At 36.4% G+C, this 16,854-nt stretch overlaps 1 protein-coding gene across 3 annotated transcripts in view; it reads left to right on the forward strand.

Annotated features, from left to right (window-relative positions):
* Positions 1-16,854, forward strand: part of HDAC9 (histone deacetylase 9) — a 489,684-nt gene that overhangs the window by 60,444 nt on the left and 412,386 nt on the right. Inside the window, exon 1 of one of the 3 annotated variants that reach the window (XM_035316616.1) lies at positions 15,417-15,455. The exons of the other annotated variants lie outside the window; for them this stretch is intronic. Coding sequence (XP_035172507.1) covers positions 15,419-15,455 — 37 coding nt within the window. The 5' untranslated portion in view covers positions 15,417-15,418. Of the gene's footprint in view, positions 1-15,416; positions 15,456-16,854 lie in introns of those variants that run through there. 3 annotated transcript variants of the gene reach the window in all.

Below are 16,854 nucleotides of genomic sequence, written 5' to 3' on the forward strand. Positions count from 1 at the left end.
CGTTGGGACTATTTGAGATCTGGCTACTTCTTTTGCGTCACCCAAAAGGGGCCTCATTTGAATTGTGTGGTCATCCCCTGCATGATTTCACTGAACTTTTTTTTTTTTTTTTTTTTTTTTTCACTCTGGAACCATGAAATCTATGAACCACTTCAGGGTTGGACCCTCTTGTTTTTCCCCCACCCTGGTATCTAAACACAGATCAGTTTCATAATCTGTATTAAAGTTGATCGCTCAACTGGAAAATCTATATAAGATTTAAGTATATATGTAAGATAGGAATACAACCCTCTTATTGAATGTCAGCTTTACAGTTACTTGAGTTGTTTACGCTATGCATGCCTAGAAAGCTGTAGCTATTGTAGGTGTTCCATGTTACTGTTCCTTTTGTTAGGAGATGTGGTAGAAGAGGGTCCAGAAGTCTTCCCCTATTGGAACTTGTCCCATCTGTTTAAATATATTTTGGGTTTTGTTTAGCTGTATTTTAAACCAATTTTGAGAGATTTTTTTTTTGGTGTGTGTGTGACTGTTCTTCAAATATACATGTTATGTAAAAAACATTTTCTCCATATTTTTTAGTAGAGTTAAATCTTTTAAATAATAAAATGTCGAAAGAAATGAGTGCATGTTATTTCTTTATCTCTGAGGATTTAGGATTTATGACAGTAACAGAAATGGAAGAGGAAAAGATTATCTCTTTCCTTGTCTTTTCTTATATATACTAAACAGTTAATTTTTCAGTGTTCTTATTTTGGTGGGTATCTAGGTAATTTCATAAACTGTGATGATCCAAGGCCATCTCAGCCTTGTAACAGCAACACATCTTAGCAGTTCTCATCTTTCTTACATTTTTTCAAACTGTGCTATGTTTTTGCATATTGGCCTTTTGGATGAAAGAGTTGTATCATTTTACAGGAGTTTCTAATATTAGTTTGAAAACTATTGATGCTACTGTTTGACTTAAAGGCAGTTTGACCCTTGTCAGTGCTTATCTGATCCCTGTATCCTTAGGATGTCTCTTTCCTAAGTTGCCACACCGATACTTCTTTCACCCGCAACCCCAAGTCATAATTTTAGTTGTCTCATCCCAATCTTATGTGCTCAGTATGTGTTCAAAAGATTTATTTACATTTCTATTGTGAGTAAATTAAAATAACTTTGTTGAAAATGGCTTCATAGGACTTGAGTTTCCTATTTTTCAGTTCCTGTATACTTGTATTCTGGTCTACTGGAAAAGTTAACAAATGAAAGGGAAAAGAAATGCAAATACTTCTTATACATGCCTTCAGCACATCTCCTGGGTGCTTGAAGAGATAAAACTACTTATTAAATTCTTTGATAATGTTCCTAATGACAACTCAAAATTGTGGATTTTGTTTCTCTATCATACTTTGTTGACAGAAGATATTATGACAAAAAATGCAGGACTTGCACAAGCTAACAACAGTGATCAGGAATATTCAGCAGCAGGCTGAGTATGAATTTAGGAAAAAAAAATAGCTTTCTTCTAAGGGGAAAGCAGTATCTAGTTTGTAATGTAAAAATATTCACTTAAGATATTCACATTTTACCAATAAGCGCGTTACTTAAACTCCTAATACTTCTTTGCATTTCAAATCAGTATCTTTCCAGTATCTGCAGAATTGTTTGTAGTTGACAAGTTTCTTTTATTTCATTGTGAATATACACCTGTGAGAAAGATGGTTCCTTAAAATATATGGAAGCAGTATATATATATATATATATATTTAAGATATAAGAGATGCAATGGCATTTTCAGGCATTTAACTTGGAGTGATTCAAATATTCATGTAGTAGTCCATTCTGATAATTTAAATGCATGGTATGAATTAGCTCTTGAGGTACTTTGCAGCTTGGTACTGACCAAACTAACGTTTTGGATGGCAGACTTCAGGTTTTCAGTTAGCACAAAGAAGCACAGCAGTGTGGTTTGCTAAAACCAGTGCATCTTCAGCTCAGTGAAGAAATGGATCCAGAAGACTTGGTAGAAAAGTCTTCTCTGTCTTGGATAAGACAGTAGAGACTGTAAGGAAGAGCGAAATAAAAAAGATGCACTTAGGAACAATAGCAGAAGAAGAGCTTCACTGTCATAAAGGCCTAAATCCTTTTGAAGGGTTCAGGAGTCATGTAGGTGAGGGGGGTTTGGGCAGTATGGACTCTTTGGATTTTCAAGAGTTTTTTTTGTGAGAGATGAGAGTAGAGGTTTTTAAGGAAACATGACCTGAACTCGTATATGAGGGAAAATTCTTTGCTACTGAGATGGATGGGGTGAGAAAGTGGATAAAGGTAGGAAATGGGCAGAAATAAAGGTTACAAAGGGAGTTGTGGAGGGATATCAGCTGGGACCTATACTGTTCAGCAGTTTATAATTAACCCCAGAAGGGGCTGAGCTGTAAAGCAGGAAATTATGCTGGTAATGTGAAGCCGTTCAGTAATTAAAGATGAGAGACAGTTGTAACGAACTGGAGAAAAACATTTTGGATTTGAGCAGTAAAGTAGCAAATAAAATTCAGCACGGGTAGATGTTAAGCAATGCACATGAGGAACAGTGATTGTAATATTGTGTATGATGTGTTGGGCTCCAAAAATAGCACAATCACTAAGGAGTAAGGTCTTGATATTTTAATATTCCCATGAAAATATCTAATGAGTAGTACTCAGTAAAGTGAGTTAAGTACTTAGAATTATTAGGAAAGAAAAATTACAAACCTGAATAAATTATTATACCAGTATATAAATTTAAGGTTTTCCTAGGCCATGGTATAGTGTGCAGCTTTGATTCTTTCATCTCAGAAAGAATTTGGTAGAAAGAATTTAAGTATGAAAAGACAATGATCTGTTATGGAAGAGCTTTCTGTATAAGGAAAGAGGGAATTTAGTAGTACTTGGTATAAGCCTGCAAACTCATAGATAGCATGGGAGAAGGTTAATATGGGTTAGTTTTCTCTGTCTCTTCATCAAATGGATAGGAGGCAGGTTTAAAATAAACAGATTTATTCTTCATAGGCAACAATGGTGGAAAGCCTGGCTGAGGATATTGCTGGAGCTAAAATTATTTATCTGTGTTGAAGCGAAGTCTGGACAAGTACATGGTGAGAAATGCATGGTTACTCAATATTCAGTGATCATATTAGCCTCAGAAAGTTCCTTAAGTACAAGATATTTGGAGTCTGGAAGAGCATCCAGGGGAGTATTATACACATCCCATTCTTACTTTTCTCTAGACATCTGCTTATGAATATTGATAAAGATAAGATCTTGGTCTTATACATCATCTAATGAACAATTGTTGCTGTTGCATGTTATCTTTGTTGTTTTCCCAGTTTTTAAACTACGATTTTTATAGATCATTCCTGTTTAAAAAGAAAAAAAAAATAGAACACAAGCCCATCTCTTCATCACTTAATGGAAGAAACTGTGAAAACAGTACCAAGTAGTTTGAAGGCTCTTTTAGATGTCTAGCATTATTACTTTTGAGTAATAAATAGTTAAAATAACTGAATATTAGCCCTTTACACTGTTAATATATATACTTATATATTAAAATTGTTTATATATATATACATTTTTTTATATAATATTACTGATTCACAATTGGACCCATTTAGGACTATGAAGTGCTTCAGGTGTATGTAGACAATGGTCTTCTGTCTTGGTGCTAGTTGTGTTTTTGTTGGAGTTCCCTTTTGCTTAGTAAAAGAGTTATTCATTGGAATATGCCCTGCAAAGACTCTATGCTGTTACAGAAGTTGTTTTTTGTAACTATCCATTAGCATCTAATATTGAAAAGCCATTCTGGTAGCCAACAGTACTAAAGCAGAAAATACCTCATGTAGCGTTGGCTCTAGTTTTCAGTTTGTGATTTTATTACTCTTCTGTGGAAACAGAACATGCTAGCTTCCAATGTGAAGTAGTGGGGTATGGAGCAGCAAAGAATGCTGCAGATTAGCTGGGCCTGTGTGGCTGCAGGTGGTTTAATGACAATTATTAAATGCTAATTATCCAGCTGAGTTGTGAGGTGAGGCAGTAATCTGACTTGCAGGCAGATAAACTATGGGGATAAATGCAGAGTTTATTGTGATAAGAGGGAGTATTTCTGATGACTAAAACAGCATGGCAATTACATGTTTTGCTTTTGTTCTGCTAGTTTATGTAAGCCAGGTAATTTACTTGACAGTCGTGTGTGGAATGCAGGAGAACACAGAGGAGTGGAAACCACTGCAGGCCAGTGCATGGCTGGGGGCTCCCTCCCTGCCGCTGGGCGAGCAGAGTTAACATCCCCATTGGAGCGTTTCACACCATGGTGAGCTGCCTACTGTGGACCAGTCCTTAGCAGCAGTCGTGAAACAAATATGGAAAACCCTATGAGAGCAGTGTATGGGGTAGGTGGTATTGAGAGGGCAATGCTAATAGAAATACGTTTGTGAAAGAAAGTTCCATTGTTGTTAAATAAATAACTTTTCCTTGGATAATGATTACTGGCTCTGAAGACTGTGGGAAAATAGATTAAAAACATTGAAATTAAAAGGTGTGAAGACACGCTTAAGGGAAAGTAAGTGCACAAAGCTTCATAAATTATTTGTTCGTGTTTTATGTCCAGAATCTGCCCTAAGAACAAGCGCTCTGCTGGACTGGAGTTGTGCAACTAGCATTTGAGGTATGCACTGTGTGAAGAAGCAACATCATTTGCAACTGATTTGCAGAATTCTTGTGTCCAAAATCTCTTTTGCTGAAGCTTTAAGAAGTTCTTAAAAGTAGCATGTGTCCTCTCAGAACATCCCCAAACAAATGAAAACTTCCTGGGTATTTGAAGGCCAGTAAAACATGTAGAAGCTCTATCAAGACAGAGATGAGTAGCTTGCTCAGAGAGGAGCTTCAGAGGAAGGTTAATAGCCCAGTTGTCGGGCTTTAGTGAGCCCTTTTTAGACTGAACCTTATAAAATCAGGAGTAAATAAATTACTTTGTCAAAGTTAGTTTCTCATATATATATATACACACTTTAGAATATTTTTATATGTCTGTATAATAAATTTTTTGTTCTGTAGACTTTATTAGTATTGGGTAGAACATGTACAAACGATGTGGTTAAACGAGTGATACTTTTTGCTTCATACAATTAAGTTCCACACAATGTTCTCTAAATAGACAAGAAAGCACAGTCGGTAAGCAATGTATGCATATCTAGAATGGAAAATAGTATTATACTTTGGCTAGTTGTGTCATGTGAAATTCCTATTTATTCATATCTGTACAAATTCAAAATTATTGCGAGGATTAAAAATGGGGAGGGAGACTGTCAAATTATTTTTCAAATCCTGTAGGAAAAAAGGGTAAGTAAGTAGTAGGGCTTTCAAATTACCATTGCTTAACTAATTGCTATTCAGATGTTATGCAGTCTTTGAATTTACCTCAAACATGAGAAGTTTAACTTGCTGTCAGTGAGTATGATGGGATCAAAGATTTAGAAAAATGCTTACCAGATTTGTCAACAGTTTTTAGATCTGGTGGATGTTTAGCATTCTTTTTCACCCACCCTTTAATGAGGTAATCTTACAATTTGGGACACAGTTTTCCATTCAGAAACATTTACAATAGCAGAAAAAGTAATTAGAGTTCCTAAGAGATAGGATATGATACCGTTCCTGTTTGACAGACTTCAACCAGAGGGAAAATGTGTAAAACTTTGTCCTTTTTCCTCCCAGCTGTCCCCACCAGTTGACTGGGGGCTGATTAAAAAAAATAGTTTTGGTGCCCTCACTCAAAGTAAACTCAAGTTTAGTGGAGGGGTACGGAAGAATGCTTCATTAGGTACTCTCCCTCTGTCATTAACATGGAAACTGGCCAAAAAGCCTCTAAGTTTATCTGAAGTAACACTTGCAGCTTTGTGGAAGTATGCGGCTGAGTAATAGTACAAAAATAGCAAGTTATTTTGAGGAAGAGCATATGTTCTATAACAATGAGAAATTGGTATACAGATAAAAGAAATTATGGATCTAAATATAAATTTCAGATGAGAAAGATCTGTGGCTTACTGCCACACAGTCTTCTGTAGATACAGCCATTAAAAGTTGTTTAATGCTCATTCTTCTATCATAGTTATTTAAAGAAGCATCATCATTGATAAATTGCTGCGCTGCCTTAAAGGTGCCCATTTTGTAGTCTGTAATAGTACAGATAATAGGCACTTATATTAGACTGCTCACTGATATACAGGGTACCGTACAGCAATAATTGCATGCTTTTTTTTTTTTTTTTTTTTTTTTTTACTTACAGGAAAGGTACATTGCAGAACCGTACTATTTGCTTACTATTTAAAGACACTGACAGCCAAATGCAGCTATCTCCTGTTAGAATCCAAAATGAAGAAAACATTGGAACAGACTCACAGGTTACTTGAGAAGGCATTTAGGTATATGTGCTTAGACGCAGGAAAACAACTTCAGCTTGTAAAATACAGTGCAAAATTCTCCATGCTTCAGCAGATAATTGCAGAATTATTATTATTATTAAGATGGGGGAGAAAAAAAGCTTTGAGGTACTGCTCTGAGGATTAAAATTTTCCCCCATAGAAGTCACTTTATTTCATGGAAGACATTAAAAAATAAAAATAAAAAAAATGAATACAGTGCAAGTTGACAGTCAAAATTGCTACTTTTGAGTGTATTTGATTTTTTCCTAGTTTCTTCTTAAATGATTAGAAATCGGCATACATAAAAATCCTACTGATGAGCAGGACAAGATATTAGATGAAGTTGCAATTCAGTTTAGAAAACTAGAACCTAAAGCACTGCCAAATAAAATTTGTAGAGCCACTCTTCATCAAGTTCTATGTGTCCAGTGTGAAGCTCTTTTGAAAGCTGGAGGGTGATTATTTACAATATAATCTTTATTGTTAAAATTTTACTTTGCAAGAGGCAAGTTTGAAAGTATTAGACCTTATGAAAGTCTCTGCACATCAAAAAACAGTTCTCATTTGATTTGTCATTATTTTTTTTTTCTTTTCTGAACCACTTACGCTTCAGAAATTCTAAATGCCAACTTGCTGTCATTTGCCATCCATAAGCAAGATGGGTCTGTGCAGTACTTCTCTTTCAGAAGAGGAAGAAATGCAAAGGAGAGCAGTACAGGATTTAGGAGAAAAAGCCAAGGAGAGGTTAAAGAATTCAATTGGCATTAGGAACATAATCTCTGAATAGTTTAAAATTTGTTTTCAAATGTATCCTCTCTCTCTCTCTTAGTAATCAGCCTGATCTGATTAGTGTCTGTATTAACTACCTGTGTTGCTGAGGAGAAACAAGGAGTAAAGGAAAATTCCAACAGTGACACAGAAAATTACAGAGAAACTGGGAGAAAAGAGAGGAAAAGAATCTGTAAGGGATTTTCCTCTTCTGTTTTTTCAGATGTTTTCTCTGTAATGCTGAAAGTATGAGGGACGAGTAAATATAGTAACTTTAGCTCTTGAATTTACAATTCCCTGAAAAAGAGAGGCCAGTTTCCTAGGAGCCCGTAGTGATCTCTGCAGCTAAAGTAGAGCCAAAAAAGGGAAGCATGGGAGGTAAGGTGGTCTTTATGCTGTTTACACTGTAATGCAGAAGTGTCTGTTTGGTTCCTGGAGTTGTCTTCAAATTGTAAAAGATAAAGTAAAATAAGTAGGTAAATGAATAAAAACGTAGTGATTTTTCTTTATATCCAGGATCTGTTCTGTAGGTGCTTTTGGTACATGCTACAGTTCCTGGCTGGGCTACATACTCAGTTTTATTTCCTGTGAAAATAAGCGTGCAGAGGAATAGCTGATGGATGTCTGGACCTCAGCCTAATACAGAGTTCAGATGCAGTCTGGGAACTTAAAAATAAGCAAATTATTGGCAAAAAGGCAGGAGAACACAAAAATATCACTATCTGCCCCAGCCAGCTGAGAAATCTGGACAGTTATAGAGTTGTCCTGTTGAGCACTTTTGGCTAAAATGAGCCATAGAAGTATGCTCTCTGACCGTCTGGAGAGAAGGTGGAACATCCTTTTCTTTGATAAGGGGGGGAGCAAAGTTATTTCCATGGTGTTTCCTCTATAGAGATATTGCTAGTACTCTATTTTACTTGTTTATTCTTGTGATTTAAGGAAAAACTCCATCCAAAATGCTCCTCATTTGGAGCTTTGTGCATCCATGCCATATGTTAAAAACATGGGGAAGAGTAGTTGTAGAATCTGTGCAGCAACACTTGTCCTTTATCTCCCTCCCCACCCACGCTGAAATAACAGATTTGGAGTCTGTTATCCTCCACACCGCTTTTTCCTCCTGTGAATGCTGATTTTCCAGATGTACCAGGTCAATGCTCTCCAAACTGACCATAGATTTTTATTTAAATTTTTTGTTTGTTTGTTTGTGACTCCCATTTTGAGGACCTATTTTTAGGTTCTGTAAAGCACTGGAGTGGTGTATCTGGAATAAATAAGTAAACCAAAAACTGAAACCTTAACAGCAACTAAAGGTGAATATAAAACATCACTTGGCGTTTTTTGAAGTACTGCAGCAGCTATGTTGTATACCAGCTCTGTAACATGTTTTATGCCATTTCTCATATTTTCAGTTTGTCATACAGAAGTTAAAGGAAGCTTTTAAAAGGTCCCAGAAGCCGACTTGAATATTTTTGACACATCTTAAATGGTGTAGTCTTGAGTGAGAAATTATATCCCATTTAACTTGCACATTCTATTATTTTGGCTGACTTCCAGAGTTGCTGCATACTCTGAAAAGTGCAGAAGAAGAGGGCAAAAGATCTCATCCTGTCTGATCTAATCTTGTTTCAAGTTGTTTCACTCTTCGCATCCTGTGACGGTCATTTTTAGCTATGGGATCATAAACAGCCTTTAATGCTTGGTTTATCTTCTTTCACACTGAGAATAAAGGAAGCGTCTAGAATGTATTATGAAGTTGAGTGCATGCAAGCATCTAGTAGATCAGAGTTGTTAATAGAAATGTTACAAAAGGTGGTGTTACCATTTCACACTCAAATAACTCTGGACAGATGTAAAACTGATTTTGCATTGCATAAGCATTTGGCAAATGAAACATCACTGCATATTAAATAGAAAACAATTATGCTTTTGTTATCAGTGATTTGGCCTTGTGTATAAGGTGCTTAATTCTATTTGTTTTGATAGGTAAAAACCTCAGTTTCTGAAAATGGTATGTTTTAAAATGAGTAGTTATCCCCCTTCAAAAGTTTAAGCACGTAATTCTTTGTGATAGCTTGACATATGTTGCTTTGGTCATCTGCTATTATAATATTTTTTTTTGAAGACCTACTGTGGAGAATGGCCCTGATTGTATTACCAAAGGTAACAGGGAGTTGGATCATAAGAGAAAACATTATCTGGCGAAAATTAACTTGTTCTAAAATAGATTTAGAAGTTCTGGCATCCTTAGAGTCTTATCATGTAGTGAGAATCTGTGATATAAGAACAAATACCTACAAAATATGTCTTCTCTTCTGGCAGTGGAACATAAACAACATAAGAAGGTAGAGAGACACTTGTTTGTGACTATCACTCATTGAGGGGGCAGCACTCAACCATCTTGGAGCAACTCCATCCTGGAACAGCTTGAGGGGCCCATCCTTACATGATCAAGACACAAGTTAGGTTTGTCTTCTACACTCCAAAAATATGCTGTTATTTTTCTAAACTAAATTTTCTATTTGACTAACATGAAACAGAACAAAGAAGGCTTTCATCTATTCTAGTGCTTACTTAGTCTCCTTGTAGGACAACGCCTAAGATTATTTGGATGTTAGAGAAGCCTCAAGGTAGTCCTGAAAAGTACAGCTGGGGTTGAGTTAGCTGTAACATCAATAATTCTGGAGGTTTCCTCTGAAGGAGTTCTCAGCCTCAAGAAGAGCTACTGCATGCAGTGCTGCCTGGACCTTGGGAATAGGAAGACTAGTTTCTCTCTCTTTTTCTTTTTTTTTTTTTTTTTTTTTTTTAACCCCCCAAAACTTTTCATAGAATACAAAGTTCTGTGACTGTCTGAGGGCTAGGACACATCACACGCATTGTGATGTGCAAAGGTGACATTATGAAACTGAATTAGGACCCTTGTCCAGTCTGTTGAATTGACTGTATCTTTGTTTAGTAGTAAAAGGTCAGTTTTAAAAATTATAACATTTCTGTATTTCTGTTTTGTCCCCATGGACACCTTTTTGTAGAATCTGCTTTTTTTATTTATTTATTTATTTATTTTTTTATTCTCTCTTTTCTCCCCACCCTTTCAGCAAACATAAAGAAACAGCTTAGGGAAATGAAACAAGCTGTCCAAATTTGTAAAAGTTGCACTTCCTCAAGGAATTTCAGCAATGTATAACAGTTGGTCTAAATGGGGATTGGAACAGTTTAGATATCTTTTATTTGTTTTTATTTTAAATGGGAAGGAGAAGTGTAATGGTTTCTTAAGAGAGCAAGGAAGATTTTTTAGGAAATGGCTTGATACTTACATATTTAACAGTTACACTGGAAAACAAATAGATATTTAATATGTAAAACAAAGCTTTTCCTATTTTATAATGTGTTTTTCAAAATGAAAAAAATAGCTATTTTTGTGTTGCAATGGTGTTAATGTAGTAGAAACGTGAGCAAACACAGCAGTGCTTGCACATTTAGAAGTGGAATGGATGTAGTAGCAGACACCATAGTTAACTGCACCAAAATGTGTAATGTGCCCTTGATGTATGGCATGTTTGCCACATGGCATATATATTAGCTACATATATTGTGACTACTGAAGAAAGCTGTATGTTACTGTGCTACCTCCAGTAGAGTATTTTATATCTATTTTAAAGCTTACTCAATAAGCTAGTTTGCAAATGAATGCTGAGATTTCAGCAGATAGTGAAAGGATTTTTCTATTGATTTTTCTAGAGAAGAGAGTATCCACTTCATGTGATGCAATCCATGATGCATTAGTAATTTTGACATGTTCTTGTGATTTAAGCAACTGCTTTATCTTGTGCTATGATTCTCATAATCTGTAGAAAGGCAGAAGCAGATACAGAGAGGAGTTGTGTGCAGGGCATACTAATAGGATTGCCAGCTTTGCTTCCCTTATGAGTTCCAAAGACCCCAGATTTGTGTATCTTCAGGAAAAGTGCTGAAATCTTTTCATGGGGATTTGAAAGACAATTTATTGATTTAGTAACTAGAGAGAGAATCTGATAGCTACTTTTGCAGGGCAATTTTAAGTGCAGTTTTGTTCTTTTGGGGGTATAGTTAGCATATGTAAAGCACTGTTTCCCTTTTGTGTTTACAGGAATGCTGAGTGTTTGAATAGACTTGTTTGAAAGCATATCTTCAAAGTGTGCAGGTAGTGATGGTAGGTAGGTGCTTATAACTGAATGGTTTGGGTTGGAAGGGACTTTTAAACCTTTAGTCCAAGCTCCCTACTATGGGTTTGAGGGGGAACTTTATGCAAAAGCTTAGATGGAAAAAGGAAAATTCAGAAGTAACTGACAGTTTAGGAAAAATAAAATAAAATACTGTGAGGGTGGTCAAACAGTGGAACAGGCTTCCTAGAGAGGTGGTTGATGCCCCATGCCCGTCAGTGTTCAGGACGCATTTGGATGATGTCTTCAATAGTATGCTTTAATTTGTGGTTGGCCCTGAAGTGGTTAGGCAGTTGGCATAGAGGATCTCTGAAGGTCCCTTCCAACGGGACTGTTCTATTCTATTTTACTCCACCTATACTATTTTGATTTAAATGAGGTGTATTAATATTCTGAAAGCTATCAAATATTACACTGACTATGGAGTAGATGAAAGACCTATATGCAGTCATCTTCCCTTTCCCTCATCGATGAAGCTAAATGAGCACAGTTTGATTGAAGTCAGTAAGGGAGTATGTATATGCTCCAGCTAGGGGTCTTATCCTTTGGGTAATCTAAATTCTGTTCTAGATTTTACTACAGACTACTTTGTCACACATTACAATTGAAATTTCTGGATCACCTACAGCTAGAAATTCAGGGAAAAACATAAAGATGCCTAGATGATCTGGCATTATTTGAAGTCAATAACCCTGTTTCATATTATGATGTTAGTAGTAGCATTGTACCTTGTGTTAACCAATAGTAGAAAATCCAAGTATAGAATCCTTGGGGCTCTGCTGTTAGCATAGCTGTCCACCACTCAGTAATGTTCCTTTTTTTTTTTTTTAAAAAAAAGTATTTTAAATACCGTGTTGTGCAGCTGTCACCTTCCACAGTGTTTTTTGTTTGTTTGTTTTGTTTTGTTTTAAGCCTTTGAGGTAAATGAAGCACCACTGGTAGAATATTTGACTTGAAGATAAGTGTCTGTGCAGTAGGCATGACAAACACTTGGAAAATAATAAGGCAATGCATCCTGGGTAGACGAGATAAAAGGAAAAAAAACCTATCTGTTGGAATAACATAATGTGTCATTTGTATTTAGTGTACTTTTAAATGTTGATGTGAAAATCTCCTGTAGTAGGAGTTACTTGCATCCAGTAACTTAAGAAATTCAAACATATGTATTCATATATTTTAAAGAAGTAGTTTGTCAGAAATCCTGTGAAGAGAGGGGTTAATTCTCCTCTTCAGTGGACAGGCAAAAAAGATGAATATCTTAGAGCATAAAGGAGAAAATTGATCGTATGTTAATGATCATTTTGAAGAACGTGTATGACACATGGATATTGCAGTAAATGCTAAAAATATGTAAATAGCTTTGATTTTGGATGAGCCAGTGTAGTAATTATTTCAGAAGTGAAAAGGAATATTTAAAAAGCGTTATGAGAAGACGTTTTCTTGGCGTGTGGAACATGGTTAAAGACGCAGCAACCCACCCTCAGTTTCCTTGAATGAGTGTGGTGGAAAGCCCTCAAAACTGCTCTGAATCTATCAGGCTCAGATTTCTTTGCATCAGTGCAGCCATTAGAAGGGAGGGAGAAGCTGTGCTTAAGCCAAAGGACATCTTTAGTGTTAATAATGGTAACAGCCCAGCTGTGAGTGAATAGCTGTTGGAATAAATACATGCCATATGTGTTTTTTACCATCAAGATGAAACTCTGGGACAGTCTTTTAATAGGGATACGGGGAGACCCCTAGCAGCTATGAATGTGAAATACTTGCTTACTATACCAGGAAACTGTGTCAGGAACAAGTAGGCATCACCTGGTCCACATTCTTACTCCTCCTGAACAAAGTGCTGTCCCATAACCTCTACAAGTTGCATTTTCTCCAGGTTGTGGAGAGTCTCAGTCTCTCCAGACTCTGCTTCCTTGTCCTCTCAGGAGAGGGAAAATGGTTCTGCAGAGGTTGGTTAGTAAGTAAATAGCTCTATTATTTTCTTAGATATTGTAAGGTTGTTTGCACTGTCAAGCTACAGGAAATGGTGCTTGGCAATACCCAGCTAAAAGCTGGCAAGATGAAACCAAAGTGCTATGGTGAGTGTCCTGCCGTGAAAGAGAGTAACCATGTGTGCAGAACACACTTCTGTTGGGCACACTGAAAGTTTTTGCATTTTGAAATGCAGCTTCTCCAGCATGCTAGCTGAGCAATCCCTAGCTACGGGTGAGCGAAGGGAAATGCGAGAGGCAGGGGAAGTATGACAGAGCCTGAGTGTTTGTGAGGTTGTTCTTTCTAGAAAAGCCAGAGAGCTTCTCTAGGCTGCTGGCTGGGGTAGTGCCTACAATGCCAGGGGAGGGAGGCACAGAGGGTGCAGTCCTTGTGGCTTCGCTCAGGTGTTGGTTTTTGGTATGTTGTGTGGTGGGGAGAAAGGTTGAGCGTTGATCTAGCTTGTGATTTATCTCAAGTACCCAAAACCCTGAAAAACTGGATTGTTTCGGCACTGAATCTTTGATGTGCTTTAGAAATGCTGAAGGAAGGCATTGAGTAAAACACTAGACCACAAAATGTAAAAATAAACTAGGGCTATTTCTGTGGCTTAGCTTTAACCAGCTTGTGTTTAGCTGTTTTACATTATTGTAATGCACAAAACAAAGGAAGATGTCTTGTTTTTTCTCAAATACTGTTGCTAAAAGTAGAAAATCTTTCACAGTGTTTAAAGGAGCTTACTAAATCAGGACACAGAGGTTGTGTTAATTCTTTCAGAGTTCCTTTTGCATGTGGTGTCAAGCTTTGTATTTTAGAAAAAATCACGGCTCAGCAATGAAATTGGAATTTGAAGTAAATTCCCAAGAATTTTGAAGTAAATTCCCCAGATTGTTACCTGGAATGAAGAAGCATACAGTGCAGGCATGAAAATACACATAAGGTGGAGCTTTAAGACAAAAATCATGTTATTAATTCAAAAGTAATACTGTCCTTTTTAGTTGTTTTTTTGTCTCTTGTTAGACTTGGTCACTTTTACCTATAAGAATTGATTATAAAATACCACTATTTTGTTAGATAGCATCTGATTTTCATGTACAAGTGTATAAACACCTGTGCAGTGGTTGAAACACAAGACTGGGAGGATCTCACCCTCTGCTCCTCTGGGGAAGCATTTCTTTTGAGAAGTTGATGGGTCTGTGCTTTCTAACCTGAGATTTAACTAGTACAATTCAGTCAGTGATGTGATATCAGAGTAATCAGCAAGTGATTCCCAAAGGAGTGAAGAGCTGTGGGAGTCAGCAAGAACTTGTGTAGAGCACTGGATGCCTTCTGGCAACTGAGCCCAAGGTAAATGCAGTGGTGCTAATCACAGGTTGAGGGAGAGTCAGTCTTATTGCAGAACACTGACCTGCCTGGCTGAGGAAGAGGTTTGCAGAACTGAATCTGAACCCTCTTGTTTAATCTTTGCATTTGGGAAGAGTGCCAAGAGCTGGGTGGTTTTTTGTTTTATTTTGTTTTTCACTTAATACGCCATGGTACTCTGTGTTGTGTAATATGTTCTGGCTTGTAGTTTACATTAACAATTGCTGTCCGTAGACTCCAAAGTCAGATGGATCAATTCTGTTGGATAACTTGACATACATACAGCTAATTTATTCCTCCATCCCCACTAATGCAGAATGGTCTGTGTTTTATTAGCTTAATGTCAAAGCAGCAATGAGAGAAAAAAGTACATAAGACTTCCCCCCCACCCCCCCCAAGTAAGCTTGGATATTGTATCTAGTGTTTTATTGTGGCTCTGAGTATTAAAACATCTTTACATCTGGTTTGAAACACAGCACTAATCCTACAAAACTGGTATGGCTTTATTTATTTATTTATTTTTTAACAAATAAAAGGAGGAACTGGGATGGTAAGCTGAATTATGAGCCCACATAGTTAGGTACTGCTGCTATAAGAAGTGGGAGGGAATAACAGAACCAGTTAGTTGACTAACCACTTCCCTTCATTGTTGCTTTTAATATTAGAACAGCCTTGCTAGCTTTCTAAACCACCATGAGTTACAAAAATGAGACAATGTACGCTCTTGCTGGTAAGTTCCTTTCCTTTAAGATCTAACCTGAAACTAGAATTGGAATTGATCCTCAGTGATTTAAATCTGAATTAAGATGTATATTGCTTTGTTTTCCATAATCATAAAAAATATGGTACAATGTGGTGTTGTTCATAGTAAACAAATCTAGGCAGTTACATTCCTGCCTTAACAGCAGATTTTCTTCATGCAGGGTCAGAAGGGTGTATCCCTTGATAAATGACAAACTTACTACTGAAGTAATAATAACAGTTGAAAAAACAATGCAAGCCTGTAAGGTCAGCAAGGTGGTTTTTTTTGAATGAGCTGTAAAATGAGCTTCCATGTCTTTCTCAAGTACTATGTGCTGTTCTATGCTGTTCGTTCATGAGCTGCAGTCATGTATTCTGGTTGCTATTACTACTTGGTAGTTGGAAAATTCCTGTTTTGTGGTTTCTGTTGCAGGTCTTATTAGTAATAATTATCATAGTTAAAAATCCTAAATATTAGACTAAAGCACAGGTGTAGATATTCTTTTTGGACTGTGCCTGTTAGGCATATTTATATATATTTCATATATATATAATACATTAAAATAAACAAATGCTGTTCAGTCGTCTCATTTCTAAATATACTAAGTAACCTGATGTGATATTTAAGGCTGAAATAAATTTTGTTTTTAATCTTATTATGCTCACAGAATTGTCAATCGATGATGCAGACTGTAAGAAGTGAAAGCCCGGTATCTCAAGAGCACTACAGTTAAGGCTTTAGCCTGTTTTTACTGGTCTGAATGGGAATTTGGTTGGACTCTCAGTACTGAGCAAAAAGGTGTAACTGGAGTTTCAGCTGTTACAGTTATTTCTTTTTGTCTTATCTGTAATGTGTCTGTGAAGTGGCTAAATATACCCCAAAACTAGGGAAGGACATAATAGTTCATACTCTATTTTATAGCATTGTTCATTTAGTGGGATGCACTAGCTTGTGTAGTCAGGATGTTTATTACTCAATAGATTTATGTGAAATGTATTGCCAGCTTTCTAATGATGTACCTGCCCTCATAAATCAAAAAACAAACAAACAAAACTCCACAAAAAGAACCTCAACAACATCAACCAACCAACCAACAACAACAAAACTGGTGTTTTTTCTAGGGAAAGCATCATTTTAAAAGGTGCCGGTATTTTTTTTTTTAGGTTCTTCATTCAAAACTGGAACTAATAATTACCTTATTGCAAGCTCTATGTTTCCATTAATGCTCTACAATTTCTGCAACAGTTACTTTCAAAATATCTTATGTTTTCTGATCACACTTGGATATTTGCTCTGAAGGACAAAAAGATTAAGCCAAATATTTTGGGAATTTCGTGAGGTTTATAAATAAGCTTTTGAAATTACTACACCTCAGTTTCTATTCTCT

This window comes from Oxyura jamaicensis, chromosome 2 (genome assembly GCF_011077185.1).
Source record: "Oxyura jamaicensis isolate SHBP4307 breed ruddy duck chromosome 2, BPBGC_Ojam_1.0, whole genome shotgun sequence".
Taxonomy (NCBI): Eukaryota; Metazoa; Chordata; class Aves; order Anseriformes; family Anatidae; genus Oxyura; species Oxyura jamaicensis.